The sequence below is a fragment of the Vidua chalybeata genome, chromosome 1 (genome assembly GCF_026979565.1).
Source record: "Vidua chalybeata isolate OUT-0048 chromosome 1, bVidCha1 merged haplotype, whole genome shotgun sequence".
Lineage (NCBI taxonomy): Eukaryota > Metazoa > Chordata > Aves > Passeriformes > Viduidae > Vidua > Vidua chalybeata.
Window position 1 is genome coordinate 97,381,578 of NC_071530.1, and position 16,527 is coordinate 97,398,104.

The 16,527-nt window shown below is 38.9% G+C and overlaps 2 protein-coding genes across 2 annotated transcripts in view; both read right to left on the bottom strand.

Moving 5' to 3' along the window:
• Positions 1–15,206, bottom strand: part of DOK6 (docking protein 6) — a 245,480-nt gene extending 230,274 nt beyond the window's left edge. Inside the window, exon 1 of the mRNA XM_053961778.1 lies at positions 15,070–15,206. Within this exon, the coding sequence (XP_053817753.1) occupies positions 15,070–15,135 (66 nt within the window). The 5' untranslated portion in view covers positions 15,136–15,206. The remainder of the gene's footprint in view (positions 1–15,069) is intronic.
• The window catches only part of CCDC102B (coiled-coil domain containing 102B), a 376,483-nt gene that overhangs the window by 106,435 nt on the left and 253,521 nt on the right, over positions 1–16,527 (bottom strand). The window lies entirely within an intron of this gene.

Sequence of the window (16,527 nt, forward strand, 5' to 3'; positions counted from 1 at the left end):
AAAACTACTGAACGAACAAAGACTACTACAGAAGTGCAGAGCCCTGAGGAAACTCAAAACCGACCTGTCTTGTTATGTATCGAAACAGCTGTAAAGCTGTCTTGTTATGCATCTAAACCACTATGTAATACAAGTCTTAATATTTTATATTGCCATAGATCCACATGGAGTTACAACTTACTTAACTGAATATGGTTTGAAAGAAAATTGGTCTAAGGAGTAGAGAAAATTTACAGTCATAATTAATGTATGTTTGACATAATTTCCATTTAAGCTGCAGGAAAAATAATATAATGCTAATTACTATTAGTTTTCTCAGTACACTTGAAGAACATGACGTTTCTCATCTCCTGAACATTAATAAATATTGGATTAAAGCACTGTGTTAAGGTACTTCAAATATCTGCTCTTTTATACACATGCAGATGCACATTTTATGAACTGCGTGAGATGCTTGGAGAATATACTCTAGATACAGTATGTCCAGTAACAATATTAAATAGATCTTAATCATATGCAAGCACAAAATCTCTTTGAATACTGTCACATTTTTCAAACATGAAGGAAAAATCTCATTAGGAGCTCACAGCAGCATCTGGTTTTCACTCAGCTAGCAACTTACACTTTCCTCTGCTCTAAGCTATGTATGCAGTATACAAAAAACATGTTAAGACACAAAATAATGGCACTTCCAGAGTGTTATATTAAGCACAAAACACATTTCCATTTATTTTCCCTTTTAGCTTTTTGGACATAAACAGCCATATAACATCATTATTTAGTATTTTTATTACTACTACATAAACTCAAATACAAGTAACAATGATTTTTAACTTAATAGTTCAGAAATTAAACAGCAGGTTAGTAGCTCAAAAGGCCATTGTATTATATTGTAATAATAATGTTAAAAATAAAATGTGAGGCTATCTCAGTTCAAGAACTAAAGGTCTTAATGTTTAAATACAACGGTCCTCCATCTATTCAGAACAGAGCAACATCATGTAAATCAGGGAGATGAACATCATCACTTCAACTACAGTGCTATTTCAGCACTAGCTGTATGACAAAGTTTTTCTTGCTCTTCTGCTCAAAGAAAGGCCTTTCAATAGTCTCAAAGGAGAAATCTAATGATGCCACGTACTGAAAATACCTCATCGTCATTTGGTGCTTCAGAAAAGCCTGTGTTTGTCCTCACACTCTTCATGCAAGTGTGACTGTTTCTCTCTAGTTAACAAATTTTAGCTTGCATTAAACCTTATCAGTAAACATGGCAGTACTGCAAAATCAGCAATTAAGGCCTCAATAGCTTCCACCAATTAGGGCTGTTGTGTGCCAAGAGCTACAGCAGAGACAGATTGTGTGCCGGGTTTATTAACTCATTCTTTTTGCAGTGGAACAGCTAAGTGCCTCTTTTCTGGCCACATTAAAGTACATATAGTTGTTTTACAGTGACATACGCCTCTGCCTTCAAAAACAAAAACAAACCCCCGAGAAGGCTGTGAATTTTTCATTTGAGAGCTTTCATATCTATACTGAAGGGACTACTATCTCCATAAGTGAAATATAATCTAGCATGGCTATACCTGTTGCTATGGAGGCAGCACTTCTTTTATTGAACCACTGAAATGAAAGTTTTTTTTCCACCTCTGTACCCTCATTACTTATCACTGGTCCGAAAAAAACCTGCACTGATGGGGACTTTGTTCAAATGAGTGACCGCTTCTTCATCAGTGTTGGGGGAGAAAGGAATTGTTATAATCAAGCTTCAGAAATCCATTTGCATAGACAGGATGGCAGAAATGGATGATAGGTTTAGGTTGAGAGAAATCTTTCAGTGAAAAAAAAATGCCACGAGACTTTGAAGGATAGGTTTAACATCTCAGATGTTGGAGCGTAAGCTCTTTCAGGCAGGGACCACGATGCTGTTAGGCATTTCTGTTCTCCCCAGCACAGTCCGACAATGATTAATTTGCACTGCAGCACTAGAAATCATGAACAATTATAAGCTGTGGTTTTCCAAAGTGCTGCATACCTTCAGCAACTTTTTATTTAAATGCAGATAAAGAGGCAGATCTTCAAGAAACTCTGTTATTAAAGTCAAGATTTCCTTCAGCAAGAGATTGTTCATTTAAGTCTAATGTTAGAAAATGTCATTCACTGCATCTGTTAAGGATAACTAGAATGCAATATTAACAGCAATTCACACAACGGAGTCCATTTAATATGATCATTAATATTTCAGACTGATTTTGAAACTGAAGAAAAAAGAAGAAACCAAGATGCATATGTAACAAAATTTATATTTCATGAACGTTAATTGCTGTAACTAGGGCACAGGGATTAAAGGCCTATGCCTAAGGCATCTGGTCCTGAGGACAAAATATTACACAAGCATTTCAATTTTTGGGTTCAGAAACTGAGTTTTTTAACCCTCCTGATTCTGAAGAAAAGCTGAGGCATGAAATCTGAACAAATCCCATTTACATGGGATGCAGTCCTAAAACTACCTGCCTACCTAGAAAAATAATTTTGAAGATGAGGAACTGCTCTGCCCAGCTTTGATTTTAATAGCATTTGCTGGGACTGATAGAATTTTATGAAATTTCTGTAACAAAGGACTGACTGAATGAAACTTGGTCCAAGCATTGCTATGGTGAGCTCTGAGGCTGGTGTGTGATACCTGCAAACACACAGACTTTCGGAGACACTTGCACAATCTAGGGAAGGTTTGGCCCTCTTTACCAGAGGTCTTGCCTCTGTGTTCATTTATAAAGTCACCGCAAGCCTAACTTAATGAACAAACAGTAGTGACAAAAATCAAGAATCTCTTGGCAATTATGTATTGATAGTTGAGCTTCCATTCTTACTATTTCAGTCACGATCATCTTAATGGCTATGCAGTCAGCTCTGCTTTGTTTTATAGCTCTCTAAAGCTGACTTCAAAGGGTGGCTAGCAGCATTCCCCATTTCAGATCTCCTGTTTAACTCATTTCATCTATTGTGCATTCGGCTCAGCCCTGAGCACCAGCAACACTGCTGCTGTGCCACCACTGCAGGTTAGCTCAGGTCAACCAAATCAATGTAATTTACAACTTCTTACATTTTCATAAACTTAAAAGCCTGGCATGTACAGAAGGAGATGGTATTCCTCCATATGCTTTTCTACCCATAAGCAGATATTTGGCCCATTAGTTCTTTCCCTTTTTATCAGTACAAGTAAATCAAGTAGGTATTGTTTGTTTAAATGAGAATGGTTATATATTTTTTCTACTACTTTCCAAATTACAGAAAGGAAAACTGTTAGTTTTGCTATCAGAAGAAAACTAGTTATGCTGGCCTAGGAAATGTTTCAGGTAAGTCAGGGATGGAAGAAAAAAAAAGATTCTGAAGAATAGAACAAGAGGCACCACCTCACTAGTTTTAAATTCCATTTTGTTAATACTGCAGCATAGGACAGAGTCACCTTGAATATTGTTTTTTTAAGTGAAATGACTGTAAGCCATAACATAATATTATACAGAAACACAGCAGAAAGTACTTATTTTCCATTTCAGAGAAGAGAGAAAAAAAAATCCAGGCAAAAATTATTTTCTGACATCCAGAATTCTGGAAAATACACTTCCAAAACCATTTTGAAAGGTATTTAACCTCTGGGTTCTCTTGGGACATACACTGGATTATGTTATAATCATGTCAAAATCATGTCAAAAATATTTACAAGTAGCATTTACTTTTCTAGTTTCTCCTTCAGTTCAAAAAATCCCAAAGCAATATATCTAAATGCTATAGGTATATTATTGTATAAAAGCTGCTACAGCAACGTTTATCCTCAAATAAATACACTATGAGGTCCACCAGTATAAATTTTCCTCTCACTGGCCATAAATCTCATATAAATCTATTCCATGGCTGCTCCACAGATTCCTCCTTACATCTCACTGTGACGTTTTAATTTTCAATGTACCTCAGATTCCTAATTCCGATAGTTTAGCCAATGTTCTCTGCCAGCTGCAAAGTTGTTACCACTAGTTACAGCTCCCTTCCATGATTTGTAAGCATTATCTTCATCCCAAATTATTAGGAAGTGTCTGAAAAGAGTCATCTCTAATGATACACTACAGGCTTTCAGACCTAATTCTTCAAAATAACCTGAACCTTCTGAAATGGCCGTAACTTTGCAATATTCCATTTGGCCCCCAGGTCTTGGATATAATGTGTAATAGCTTATAGTCTAGAAATAGAGCCTTTGCATTAATGTATCTACTTTACCTTTAAAAAATTGCAGTGTTCTTCTTTATTAAGACCTCTGGGACTATAAAATAATTCCATTCTTGTTTTTCTGCAAAAGCATCAGACTACAGCAGACTGCTTCCTTCCTTTCTGCTACTTTTTTTTTTATATTTATCGATTTACTACATCACACACTATTATTGGGAATAACAGCTGTCAGAGATTCTGCTCCATCGGGGAAGACAGATCTCAAAATTTTTCACTCTGCTTTTTGCAAAACTAATTTTCACTAATTCTCACCAGCCAAAATTTATGTACAAATGTAGATTTGGTGCTGAGAAACTTTTTGTCTGTTGCACAGCTTTCCCAATAAAAACATTTGATCTTACAACTCATCAGAAGAAATTAAAGATGTGCCTACACTGAGCAGTGAGATCTAATCAAGGTAACTATTACCTACACCTGAAACAGATGATCTAATTCATCTACATGTTCACACTTCAAGCCAAAAGTAGCTTCCTTTCTCTTATTTTTCTTTTGGATAGTTCTACATTAGAACCCAGACATCCAGATTATTCAATAATTGGAAAAATGTAACATGATGAGGGAACTCGACTTTACTAAATACACCAACATGTGTTGGTAATGAAGAAGGTTCAACAAATACTCTTCTTAGCAAAGACTACCCAGTATATCTTCAATCTTTTCCTTAAGCTATGACACACTGAAGAAGATACCAATCATTCAGTGATCTCAAAATTATTCCTTTTTTGCAGAAAAAAACCCACTTTTTTTGTTATAGGCAAACCAGAACCCTGACAATATTGATTTGCTACAAATCTTCTAGAAGCATTCAGACCAGTATTACTATTATGGGCAAATCGTAATTTGATTCTGCTCTTTTTTTTTTTTTTCTTATTGTAACCTTATATATTTCCATAGAATAAATGCTTCTGTAGTGCTCTTTTATTGCACATATTGTGTAGGTAGAATTCTTCAAGAAACAATGCATTTTGTTATCTTTAGGCTCTGTGAGGAGACTCAATTGATTCACCCTACAACCTGTGCAATGTCCCACAGACCTTCCTCTGTAGGACCATGCAATTACACGTTCCCCATGCTGGATTCCAAGATACTATGGGTAAAACATACAACTTAAGGCTATGTATTAGCAAGTCTTAGCAGAATGCTTCACATAAGCCTACAGAGTAAGGGGTTTCCAACTTTTTTGTGAAAGAATATGCCTTTTATAAAATTTGGAGATGAGACAACTGATGTCTTCTCAAAATCTGACCAGCAATACACTGCACTAGGAAAGTAAAAAGATGTTGTAGCAACATCTTTAATCCATCCCCCTGATTTAAAACAAGGTTGTTACTTGATGTGCCATATATTTGACAAATACAGCTTTTCTGAATGGCTGAGGTCAGAAATTTACACCCACAACTGCAGATGAGAAACCCAAGTATTTATGAAATTGTCTCATGCACTGTATTCCGCTTTCAGGATTGTTCTGCCAAGTAAGATGTGAACAATTCTACTATAAACATTTCAATATCCACTTTTAAAAGTGAAGTTCTCCAACACTTTAGATTTTGTGCTATAATTTTGTCTCAGGGCAAAAGAAACATAGGGGCTATCAAAGTTACCAGCTTCAGACTTCTAGCATTCCTATTCCTGACACTTGTTTCTAAGAAGAAAACTGAAAACTGATGAGCAATCATTTTTATTAGTAAGACCTGGTTAGAAAATGCACAATATTTTCTTTCTATATATAGAAAAATCTACAGAACAAATCCTGACTGTAAAAAAAAAAAAAATCCATAGAAGAATTAAATGAAACACGACCAAAAGTTTCTTTTCAACCAAAAGTCTTCATACAACATTAAAATAGACAGTGACCCTGCTTTAGAGAGAGGCTGGATCAGGTGACCTCCAGAGGTCCCCTTCAACCTCAGTCATTCCACAGGTAGGATATTCAAAAATCAAAAATGAAATATGAATTATTCCAATGTTTTCTATAGAGTTGTAGCACCTAAAAATATTTACACCACTAATGTCAGCATTAGCCAACATATTCATCTTAAAAGAGAATTTAACATGAGTTTATAGTTGAGGCAAACAAAATAAAGCAATCACGGGTGAGAAAAGATTATACTAATTTTACAAACAGAAAAGTTAAGCTCAGAAAGCCTGTTTCCCATTTACACTAAAAGCATTCACTATGCTGGTATAAGGGGCCTTAACACAGCTTTAGATTTAATTTATATAGTACACAGTGGGCTTAGTATAATTGAGAATAAGTCTGGAACAAATCAAAGTGCTGAAGATTACAAATTATGTCTCTGCAAAAGACTAAAATTTAACTTTTCTAATACTGAGTCCAACATATCAGTACAAAGATTTTTGTCTTCTCAAGAGAGGTTATTTCATCCATAGTGCAAAAAGCTCTAGAATTCAGTCTGTAGTTTAAGAGCTACAGAAAATAAAACTCAGTAAAATATCTTTTATTTTAATAACCTTGCTCCGACTATGAAAATTAACCTCCACCCTTTGCTGTTAGGGAATTTATTGTCATACTATTTTTTATATATTATGCATATCATACACCTTATTATCATCACAGTAATCTAGCGATTAATAATTTTTGAACATGTCAACTTCAGTTAAAATGAAGCTTCCTCTTCTTTTTAGGCACCGTACAAAACCAATAATTATGACCACTCATTCAGAAAACTCTTTTGTATTCTTGTTTCGTAAGACTTCAGGCACTCTTATCTCTTTGCAGGAAAAAAGCATTTGCATGAGGAATGGGAATATACAGTTCACTCTGAGAGCAGGGTACCTCAGAGCAAGATTGTGTCAAATAAAGAAAAAAATCCATGGACAAACAAAAAGTAACAGAAGTATCAAGGGCTTCTTTCTCAAACACCGTAGTAATTTGGTTCTACAGCGGTGACAGCCCTTCAATATTAAACTTTGCTATTAATTCTTTTTGCAATGAACGGGTAGGGGAAATATGCCAAAGAGCCCTTCCTCCAGCAGACACAGCATAACTTTTTTCTCCAGATCTAGTCAATGCTATGTGCTTCTAATTCCTCACTGACATGTTAATGAATACAACCTTTCCAAAGTTCAGCCCAGATAAGCCAGAGATGGTGAGGGACATTTTGGCAACTGAACAACAGAGAGAAAGAAGATCAATCTTTTAAAAGATTTACACACTTCCCTTAATTATCTTCCTAATTTATGTGCATCTTAAGTGAACAGTAATTCCTGTGAGGCTCCATTTGCATGGGCTTGTAACCTCTCAGTATGACAGCGATGCCATGTTTCACACGTTGCAATTGTCAAAAAGCACCAGAATCTGAAAGACTTATTTTGCAGAGGAGATCACTTTTGAAAAGAAGTGTATTTCATAACTAGCTTACAAAAGGGTTTTTTTTTCCCTTAAACTTTTAAGTCATCTTCAAAATTAACATTCATTTTCAAAACTCTTTCCAAGAAAGGTATCCTACCATACCCTAGTCAGTAAGAGTACTTCTGGACACAGTAGATTCAATTCTGATGCCAGCTGCAAATCTCACTGTTTGGAACTCTCTTGACTTCTACAAAGTTTTCAGATATAGTGGTTTATGAGCTGTATCTATCAATCACACAATTTTTTTTTCCTCAGACATGATGTGTGAACATGTTCTCTGAATACTAAAAAAAAACTATTAATCAAAAGTAAGCATTTATGTGCCCAAGTGTCAAGATAGCTACTGAACACAGTCTACTCTCACTAAAATCTTTTCTCTAAGTTTGCAATTTTGTCCTACCACTTAGAAACTTTCTCCACAGTAGCAAAAGGTTTCCTTGTTTTTCTTTATTGATTTTCTTCAAGAAATTTCATAGTATTTAGAGTTGAAGTCTCTATTTTTTCCGGAAAAAAAATTTCAATCAAACTACAATTCACTACAATAATACACCACAATCATTTTTAATCTTAAGAGTTGCTCTGCAAGTTGCAAAGATTAAAAACAGAAATTGCAGTGCAACATTTGCAATTATTATTTCAAATATAGCATACATGAAAGGCTATAGTACACAGTAAAAGACCCACTTTTGGGTTCAATAACACATTATTAATTTAAAGAACAGTGAGGGATATAATTTAGCATCCATACATATAAAATATTGATTGCCTTCAACAAAGAGAATATTTTACACTGCTTCCTCAGACTGAATGGAAGTATATTAACTACATCATGACATTTGTGAAAAGCTATTCAGCTAGCTGATCTTTCACAAAACCTAAAACAAAAGACAAACTTTCCAGGGTAATGTAGACCCCAAAACCTTTATTTGAATTTTATTAATTTTAAAAAGAGCATTTCATAGGACACTTTTTAAAAAATGTCTCATTAGTATCTCTCTAAAATATATGCTCTATACACAGCCACATATATAAACATATAACAACTGACTCACATACGCCGTTGCCTGAATATGTTGTTGCCAGGCAACAGCTATAAAGCATTTTGCACTGCTTGCAAAAATCTGAATGAATGATTCGAAGAGAGATTATTTCTAAAAAACTAGGAAGAAAACTCACTACTGGAATTACATGAATAATTCCTTGTATATTTCAAGGACTCATAGAGCATGTTCCTTCCATAATTACCAATTTCAGAAAGGACAATTCCTTTGAGAGGGATTTGAAAGGCATTTTACAACAAGAAAATTCATGTTCTATGCATGTGGCTAATGTTCCCACATGGACACTGAACCAAAGCCAACAAAGTTAATGGGTTCCTGAAATTGACGTCAAGGTCTTTTCATCAGGTTGTGATGTCCACTATAAGACAAAAATGACTGACTCCTAAATGAAAAAACAGAAGGCCTTACAGGAGATACAATAAATTCCCAATAAAATTTTACCATCTCACAATATGCAAGTGAAAGAGAAAGAGTCTGTACAAACACTTTTTTTTGTAATCATCATGCAGCTAAGGTGTAATCTCACTGAGGCCAATGGTATTACACACAAGAGTAAAAATAGAAGCATCTATAATCCATTGATAACATGGATGTGATATGCTATCTACAAAAGAGAACTATTTGACTCTAAGTAAGTGCCATCCATCACAAAATTACTAGACCTTTGATTATCACACCTCTTGGGAATTTAGAGGCAGAAAAGCACATCGTTCTTACCACAAACCTGACACACAAGTTGCTTTAACACATTAGCATAAAAACATTAGCATACAAACATTAGCATAAAAAGTTGTGGGACTTTTTGTCCTTGTTTACCATGGCTGCAAGGTATTTCTTTCAATTTCCTGTACAACAGGCTTAATCAATAAAAACTGGTCAGAAGCTCAAGATGACTGTTCTTTCCATAATGACTAAATTGGAAATCCATGTATTTTTCTTTTAATTTTTCAAATTCATTCACATAACTTTAGCAAGAAGAATGAAAGGAGTAATTATTGGTATTTTAAATGATACTTTCAGTATTAAGTAGTGAATGTGACTAGCTTCTTTAATGGATTACGGTGATATCCTTTTAATTCCATATCTCAGGTTGCCTTGAACTATCGTGAAAAACTCCTTCATGAGGAAGGAATCTGCAATCTAAATCCTGTCCATCTGGTGCTTTATAAAAATTAAAATGAATTTATTATAAATAGGAATTAAGATTTTATAGTTTCATTTGAATTATTTTCATACTCTGAGAAGTAGCTCACAGTTTATATCACCGGTCAGGATGCAGTTATATAAAAGGCAATCTTGACGTTTACAATCAGGCTGAGCACCTTTCCCAAAGACAGTAATATAAAACAATCTATGGAAAGGTTATCTATTCCAGGTGTACCACTTGTTTGCACTTTTTCATGTGTTTGTTTCTTTGTATATGCTGTGGCAACTAAGAAATAGAAGAACCTTTACTTTGCCCTCTGTATTCATCATGACCCACTTGCAGAGCCAGTGCAATCAACCAATGTAATCTCAAACTCAAGAAATTTTGCAGGTTCCTTTTCTTTCTTCACCCAAAATAAACAGACAATATCATTGAATGTTAGGATTTTGTAAGACACATACTGCATTATTTCAAGTGGAACCACACCGCAATCAGTGGTTCGCATTCATGACATTGTTAGCCCTGATTGATTGAAGACAGGGTTAACTGCAGAAAGAGAAATGTTGTGTTCATTTACAGAAATGGTACCTGTAATGATCTAAAAGCATGGTTAAAAAAGGGGGGAGGTTATATGGTAAAACTCCTAATTTGGTGACTAAGAGCAACCTACTATTTATTACTCAATCAAGAGTGACTGGCAGGTACAATTTTCTCTTCAGATAGGTGTATTACAGTATAAACTGAAGCACCCAGAAAATAATTCCACTTAGTACGTGGAAACACAGAAAAATTAGTAATTCTTAACAAACAGAGTGAAAATTTCCAAGATGCAGGATTCTTTCATTCTATGGCCGAGGCATGACCAAAAAAAGACAAAAACAAACAAATAATGAGATTATGACTTTTAAGGTTGATATGGGTCAAAACAAGACTATCAAAGTGACACAATGTTCATTTTTAATTAGACTTCCTAATGTGACATCAAAATGGGTTTTTTTTCTAAGAAACAGCACTTCAGCAAGGCATGAAATCCTCACAGCTGAGTTTATTAGGAGGCAACAAAGGGATTCCAATCTGCTACAAGAAAGTTTCAGCCTATAAGCATAGTCAGTGCAGTACAAAATTGTGTCATATGAATTTTAATGTGACACAAGTACGAAAGACTCCAAAAGAACAAAGGCAGCATAGTACTGTTCCACACTACACAAATGACCTATTCTGATCCGAACAGCACACCACATTACAATCAAATTTATTTCAAAGAAGGGTCACACAGATCAAATGTAATGGCTGCTAGAATGAGTATTTGCTTTATGTAGTATTAGAGAAAAGCAAAATATCAAACAATGTGGGAATGCCAGGGCACTGAAAAGAAAGGCGTATTTAGGCTGCAGGGAAACAGATTTTATAAAAGATCTTTTAATTACAGTCATCCTCAATGACTACAGTTTCTAATCTTCAAAGACACCACGATACCTTGATGAAGATGTGACGTATACACATGAGCTTGCCTACTGCATAGCCATGAACATATATTTGATATTTCAAGGCACCAGAGAAAAGTTTCATGTACAGTTCATGCCTAACAAAAGTAATGAGACAGACTAAGTGGTCAGACTGGCTGGATGTCTCTTTGTGGCCTGATATCTCCATGGCAGAAACCATGATATTCCCAGAGTCAGAATACAACAACAAAGAGGCTGGTAAACCTCCTCAGCTGATTATACCTTACAACAACTTTAGCATCGTACAGGTATCAGAATAATGAGGTCTACTTGAAAATATTGGACTGTCAGAAGAATACACCATCCAATTTACTTATTAATGAATTTTTGTAAACAAGCACTTATGGATTACAGTGAAATGCTGGCAAAATAAAAGTTAATGATCAAGTATCACTAAACAAAAAAGGACAAATTCTTGCAGTTCTTCTTGCCATGTATTTCCATGATTTAGGCATCACTTTTGTCTTAAAATCACTTTTCTGAACAGAATCAATTAATGATGGGAAAACAGCTTGAGTCCTGACTTCATGAATACAATGAATAGAATGTGAAGGTATGTGAGGAGTAGTCAGACAGGGTAACAAGTACTTAAAGCAAGGCATAGGTGTAAAACATCAGTAGTAAACATTATACCTTGTTAAAAAAAAAGTCATGAAGATTTCTATTTTACAATTAGACGAAGATTTACTACTCGGGTTTCTGTGAATTAAATTCTTGAAAAAGTAAATTCTACCAGAAAGTTCTCCCTAAATGACAGCTTGTTGTTGTGGGTTTTTTTCAATAAAATGAAAATATACTATTGAAGTATCTTTCATTTGATTCCTAGCCAGGGCTCCCTCAGTCACAAAACAGAATAAAAGCTGAATTGGAAGAATTTCCATAACGAATTGGCTACCAGCCTAAAGGTTAGAATTAGTTTTATTGCCCACGTCTAGCACTAAAATTGGTATTAGACAACTCAGCTCTCCAAGTTTTAATCTATCTGCTTTTCAGGAGACTTTGAAATATTCAAAGAATGTAGACTATTATGACCAAAAAAAACTACCACAGTAACTTGTAATGTGTAAGAATGAAACATAACATAACAAGAGATAAAATTCTATTGCCATATTTAAAAATCATCCTAGCCTTAGTTTCCAGAACCCATAGCTCTCTTTCCTCTTTTCAGTATTTCTGCATTTTTGGAGGTTAAAATTATTCATTTGCTAGCAGACATTTATATCCCTGAAAACTGGTGTATTCACCTACATTATGATGGCTCCAGTGTAAGTCATTAAGGTTTGGACTTGGAGACAGACGTAAAGGGAAAAAAAGACAAACCTTTAATATTTCACTGAGTGAATAAAAATTGCATTAATTTAGATATTCAGTCACAAGAACCCAATTAGCCATGGATATATACACACATATTCATACATTTCAACCATCACATTTCTTTGAATTTTGATGCTATTTTCTATAAAACATAATCCCTTTTAAATTGCATTTAATAGATTTATTGAGATGGGCATTTCCATATGTCATATTTAAGCTTATACTACCACCTGCCTGAGGCTGTATAGTCTGAATTGTCACCCTCACACACTTCAGTAGGAGAAAATCCTCCACAGACACCATATGAACTATTTCTCTTCTGCTTAGTGTAGAGGTACAATAATCATTATGACCATGGAAAACATCCATGCAAAAAAAAGTTTTATGTGTCCCCCTTAAAAAATCAGATAACATCTTCAAAATAAAATATTCAAGCTACATAAGATATTCTGCAATGAAATATCACTCTCTTCACAATTTTTTTACACAGGTCAGCAAGTATCATCCAAGATTACTGTCATATGAGCTCTACATTTGTTGCACATACGACATAGACATAGATATATAAAAGTATTTGCATACATAGAGATATGCATATACATAATTTCACACTTAAAGGACACTTGAGATGGCTTCAAAGCCAGATTTGCAAAGCAAATAGATTAATTCTGCTTCCAACTACTAACATCAAGGTGATGGGATACCATCATCTCCCTGCTTTGTGTTGGGCCCATCCAATAACACTGCTGAGCAGGGGAAAAACTGATGAGCAAAGGTTAAGCAGAGGACTGCCAGAAACAAACTGAGGCTTAGAAATTGCTTCTTCAGATAAGATTAATGCTTGACTGATGCACAGAGTGACTTTGGGGTTGCAAAATCATTAGTAAGAGCATCCATTATCTTTGAATTTACACCATCTCTCACACATTTGTAGTTGAGGATATTAAGGGTTTGGACCCTGTGCTCTTTTGGAATTAACAGCCCTGCCAAGTCATCAAAGTGCTCCAAAGGTCAGTTCATGATTAGTGTCCCACCATCCTGCACACTGTATCTGCAAGCAATGCACAGCATCTGGGGCGGGGGGGAAGGGAGATAGGGGGAGGAGGAGATAAATATTAGCACTGTGATAAGCTCACAGAGCACGACTTGGAGGAGGGCAGATTTCACATGGTCCCTGCTGTTAGGTTTCAGGGGAAGCAGGGACCACCTCCCTGGATGGAAGAAGAGCTGGTAGAGACCCTGCACTTCTCTGCACACCTGAAGGAAAACTGAAAGAGTGAACACAAAGAGCCTCAGACCTCTTCCCAGCCTCAGACCAACAGGGAGTTGGACCTTTCAGGATTACTGTCAACATCAGTAGCTATGCAAGCAAGCGTTTCTGTTCTCTCACAAAGAGTAGGAGACAGCCCAAACCGATGATTCCCGGGACCGACTGAAGTTTAGAAAATCCTGACCTCGGCACACACTCTGCTCCAACTTCACTGCCTTTTCAAGATTTGTTGCACCCCTTCAGGGAAAGTGCCCATGGCCAATCTGATAGTACACGAGATGTCGCTGAGCATCCCGGTGGGCACTGCGAACAGCCACCCTCACCTAAGACTGCCCCTAGTTTTAATCTGTCAGCCTCTATATCTGCCTGTAGGCTCATGAAGCTGTCACCCCTCTGCCTCCCTGCCCATCCCCGGTCCGCTACAGGCTCTCATTCCCCAATCCCCCGTGCCCTAGGGCAGAGCACCATCACACCTCCACGCCTGCTTTTCTCTGTTACTCCAGTATCAGCAGAGTGTTTCCCGACCCTGCCCTGATTGAAAACATCCCTCTCCGAAATGGGAGGGAAAGAGAGAGGAAGAATCTGTACGCAAAGTTTACAGCTCCTGTTTGCGCTTTCCCCTCCCCACCCAAGCCCTTGCCGGAGGCAGCAAGGCGAGGGACAGGGGAGCGCAGGGATGGCCAAAGGGGAGCGTCAGCCCTGGGCTGGGGGACTCGAGGAGGACAGGGGCACGGGGCGCAGCTTTTCGCGGACAGTGACCCTGTCGGGCGGTCGCTGAGACAGAAGGGAGGAGCGGCGCCTTCCCGGAGAGGGGATCAGCCGGCTCTCTCCGAGGCGCAATGGCAGCGCACCCCCACCGACCCCTCCGGAGCCGGGAGCGAAGTCCAAGCCCCGGCAGCGGCACCAGCAGAAGCACCAGCAGCACCAGCGGTAGCAGCACCAGAGGCAGCCCCAGCAGCAGCGGCAGCGGCAGCAGCAGCAGCAGCAGCAGCAGCAGCAGGTCGCCGCGCCCCACGCTGGCGGCCCCGGCCCGGGGCACCGCCGCCCCCCAGGCCGACGAGGCGATACCCAGCGCCTCGCTCCCACCCTGGGCAGGGCCGGCGAAGGGAGAAAGAACTCACCCCCAGCTTCCTGCTGCGGATTTTTACGTAGCCCTGCTTGACTATATCGTTAAAGTTGGAGGCCATGGCAAGCGCTGCCTGCTTCCTTCCCTCCGCGCCCGGAGTCCTCCTCCGCCGCCGTCGCCTTCTCCTCCTCCTCTCCCGGGCCCTCCCAGGTGCCGCCGGCCGCTGGCTCCAGAGGCGCTTCTGGCATCCAGGCAGCGGCAGCTGCCGCTCCGCCCGCGCCCCGCTCCTCCCGCGGCTGCTCCGCTCCGCTCCGCACCGCCCCGCCGAGCGGGTGGCGGCCGCTCCGCCCCGCTCCGCTCTCCGCCGGCCCCTCGCTGCCCCGCTCCGCCGCCGCCCCACGCCCAGCCCAGCCCAGCCCAGCCCCGCTCCGCTTCGCACCGCTCCACCCGGCGGCGGCTTCGCGGCTGCCCGCGCCTACGGCCGGGAGCGGGCGGTGCGGCGGGCGGGGCGGGGCGGAGCGGGGACACCGCCCCCGGCGCCGCGGCCGCGGAGCCCGCCCCCAGCGCCGGCGCTGCCCTCCGCCCGCCGCCGGGGCCCCGGGGAGGGGGCGCGGGGCGCCTCGGCCCAGCTGAGCTTGGGCATGACTTGGGGCACAGGGCGAGTGCTCTCCTCGGCCGGTCCCGGTTTTGCCCGCTTTTCTCCAGGCTGCGGCCGCGGCATTCCCGGCTCCGGTGGCAAATCGCTTCGGAAACACGGCCCGGGAGAGCATCTTTCAGCCTCGTGCATTCGGGAAGCCGCGTAGATGCCCATCAGGAAACGCTGAACTGTTGTGTTAGTACAACAAACTTAATGAAACAATATCTAAGCTACAGAAGTGAAGGAAGAAAAAAACCCAAAAACGCACAAGTCCATCTGAATTTGAAAAATTAGTTGTCATACACAGGCTTTCTGTGCTCTCCGGAGTGATGACCATGTGTTTAATTACTGCTCACTGTAGTGAGGTGGGCCTAGCAGAAGAATGACTACTGAAGAAAGCATAATGTTTAGGAGACATTAGGAAGGGATCAAAACCCGAAGAAATTGTGTTTGATTTATTTACATGTAAAGTAGAGATGGACAAGAATGGACCCAAGCTGCTTGAGAAAGAAAAACTGCAGATATGTGGGATTGACAAGACAGTGAATGACTATTGTTACATAAAACTATACTCAATAAACACCTTCAATGGAAAAAGTTTGATTGGTATGATAAGCTTAACAAAAGCTTCATGTGCTCTTTTGCTAGATATCTACATTCTACTGTACCATTGCCCTGAAGTTTTCTGAAACAGGAATTTGCAGTATGTAGTGTGCTGAAGGCTGGGGTGATGGAACGTAATTCTGTAGTTGAAAGTTTGGTAGATTTATTTCTGATTTTCAAAATCAACAGACAACATTAGAGATTAGCCTTGAAGCAAATAAGAAAGATACAATCTAGAAAAATTATTACAGTGCTTGGATGATGGAATTATGA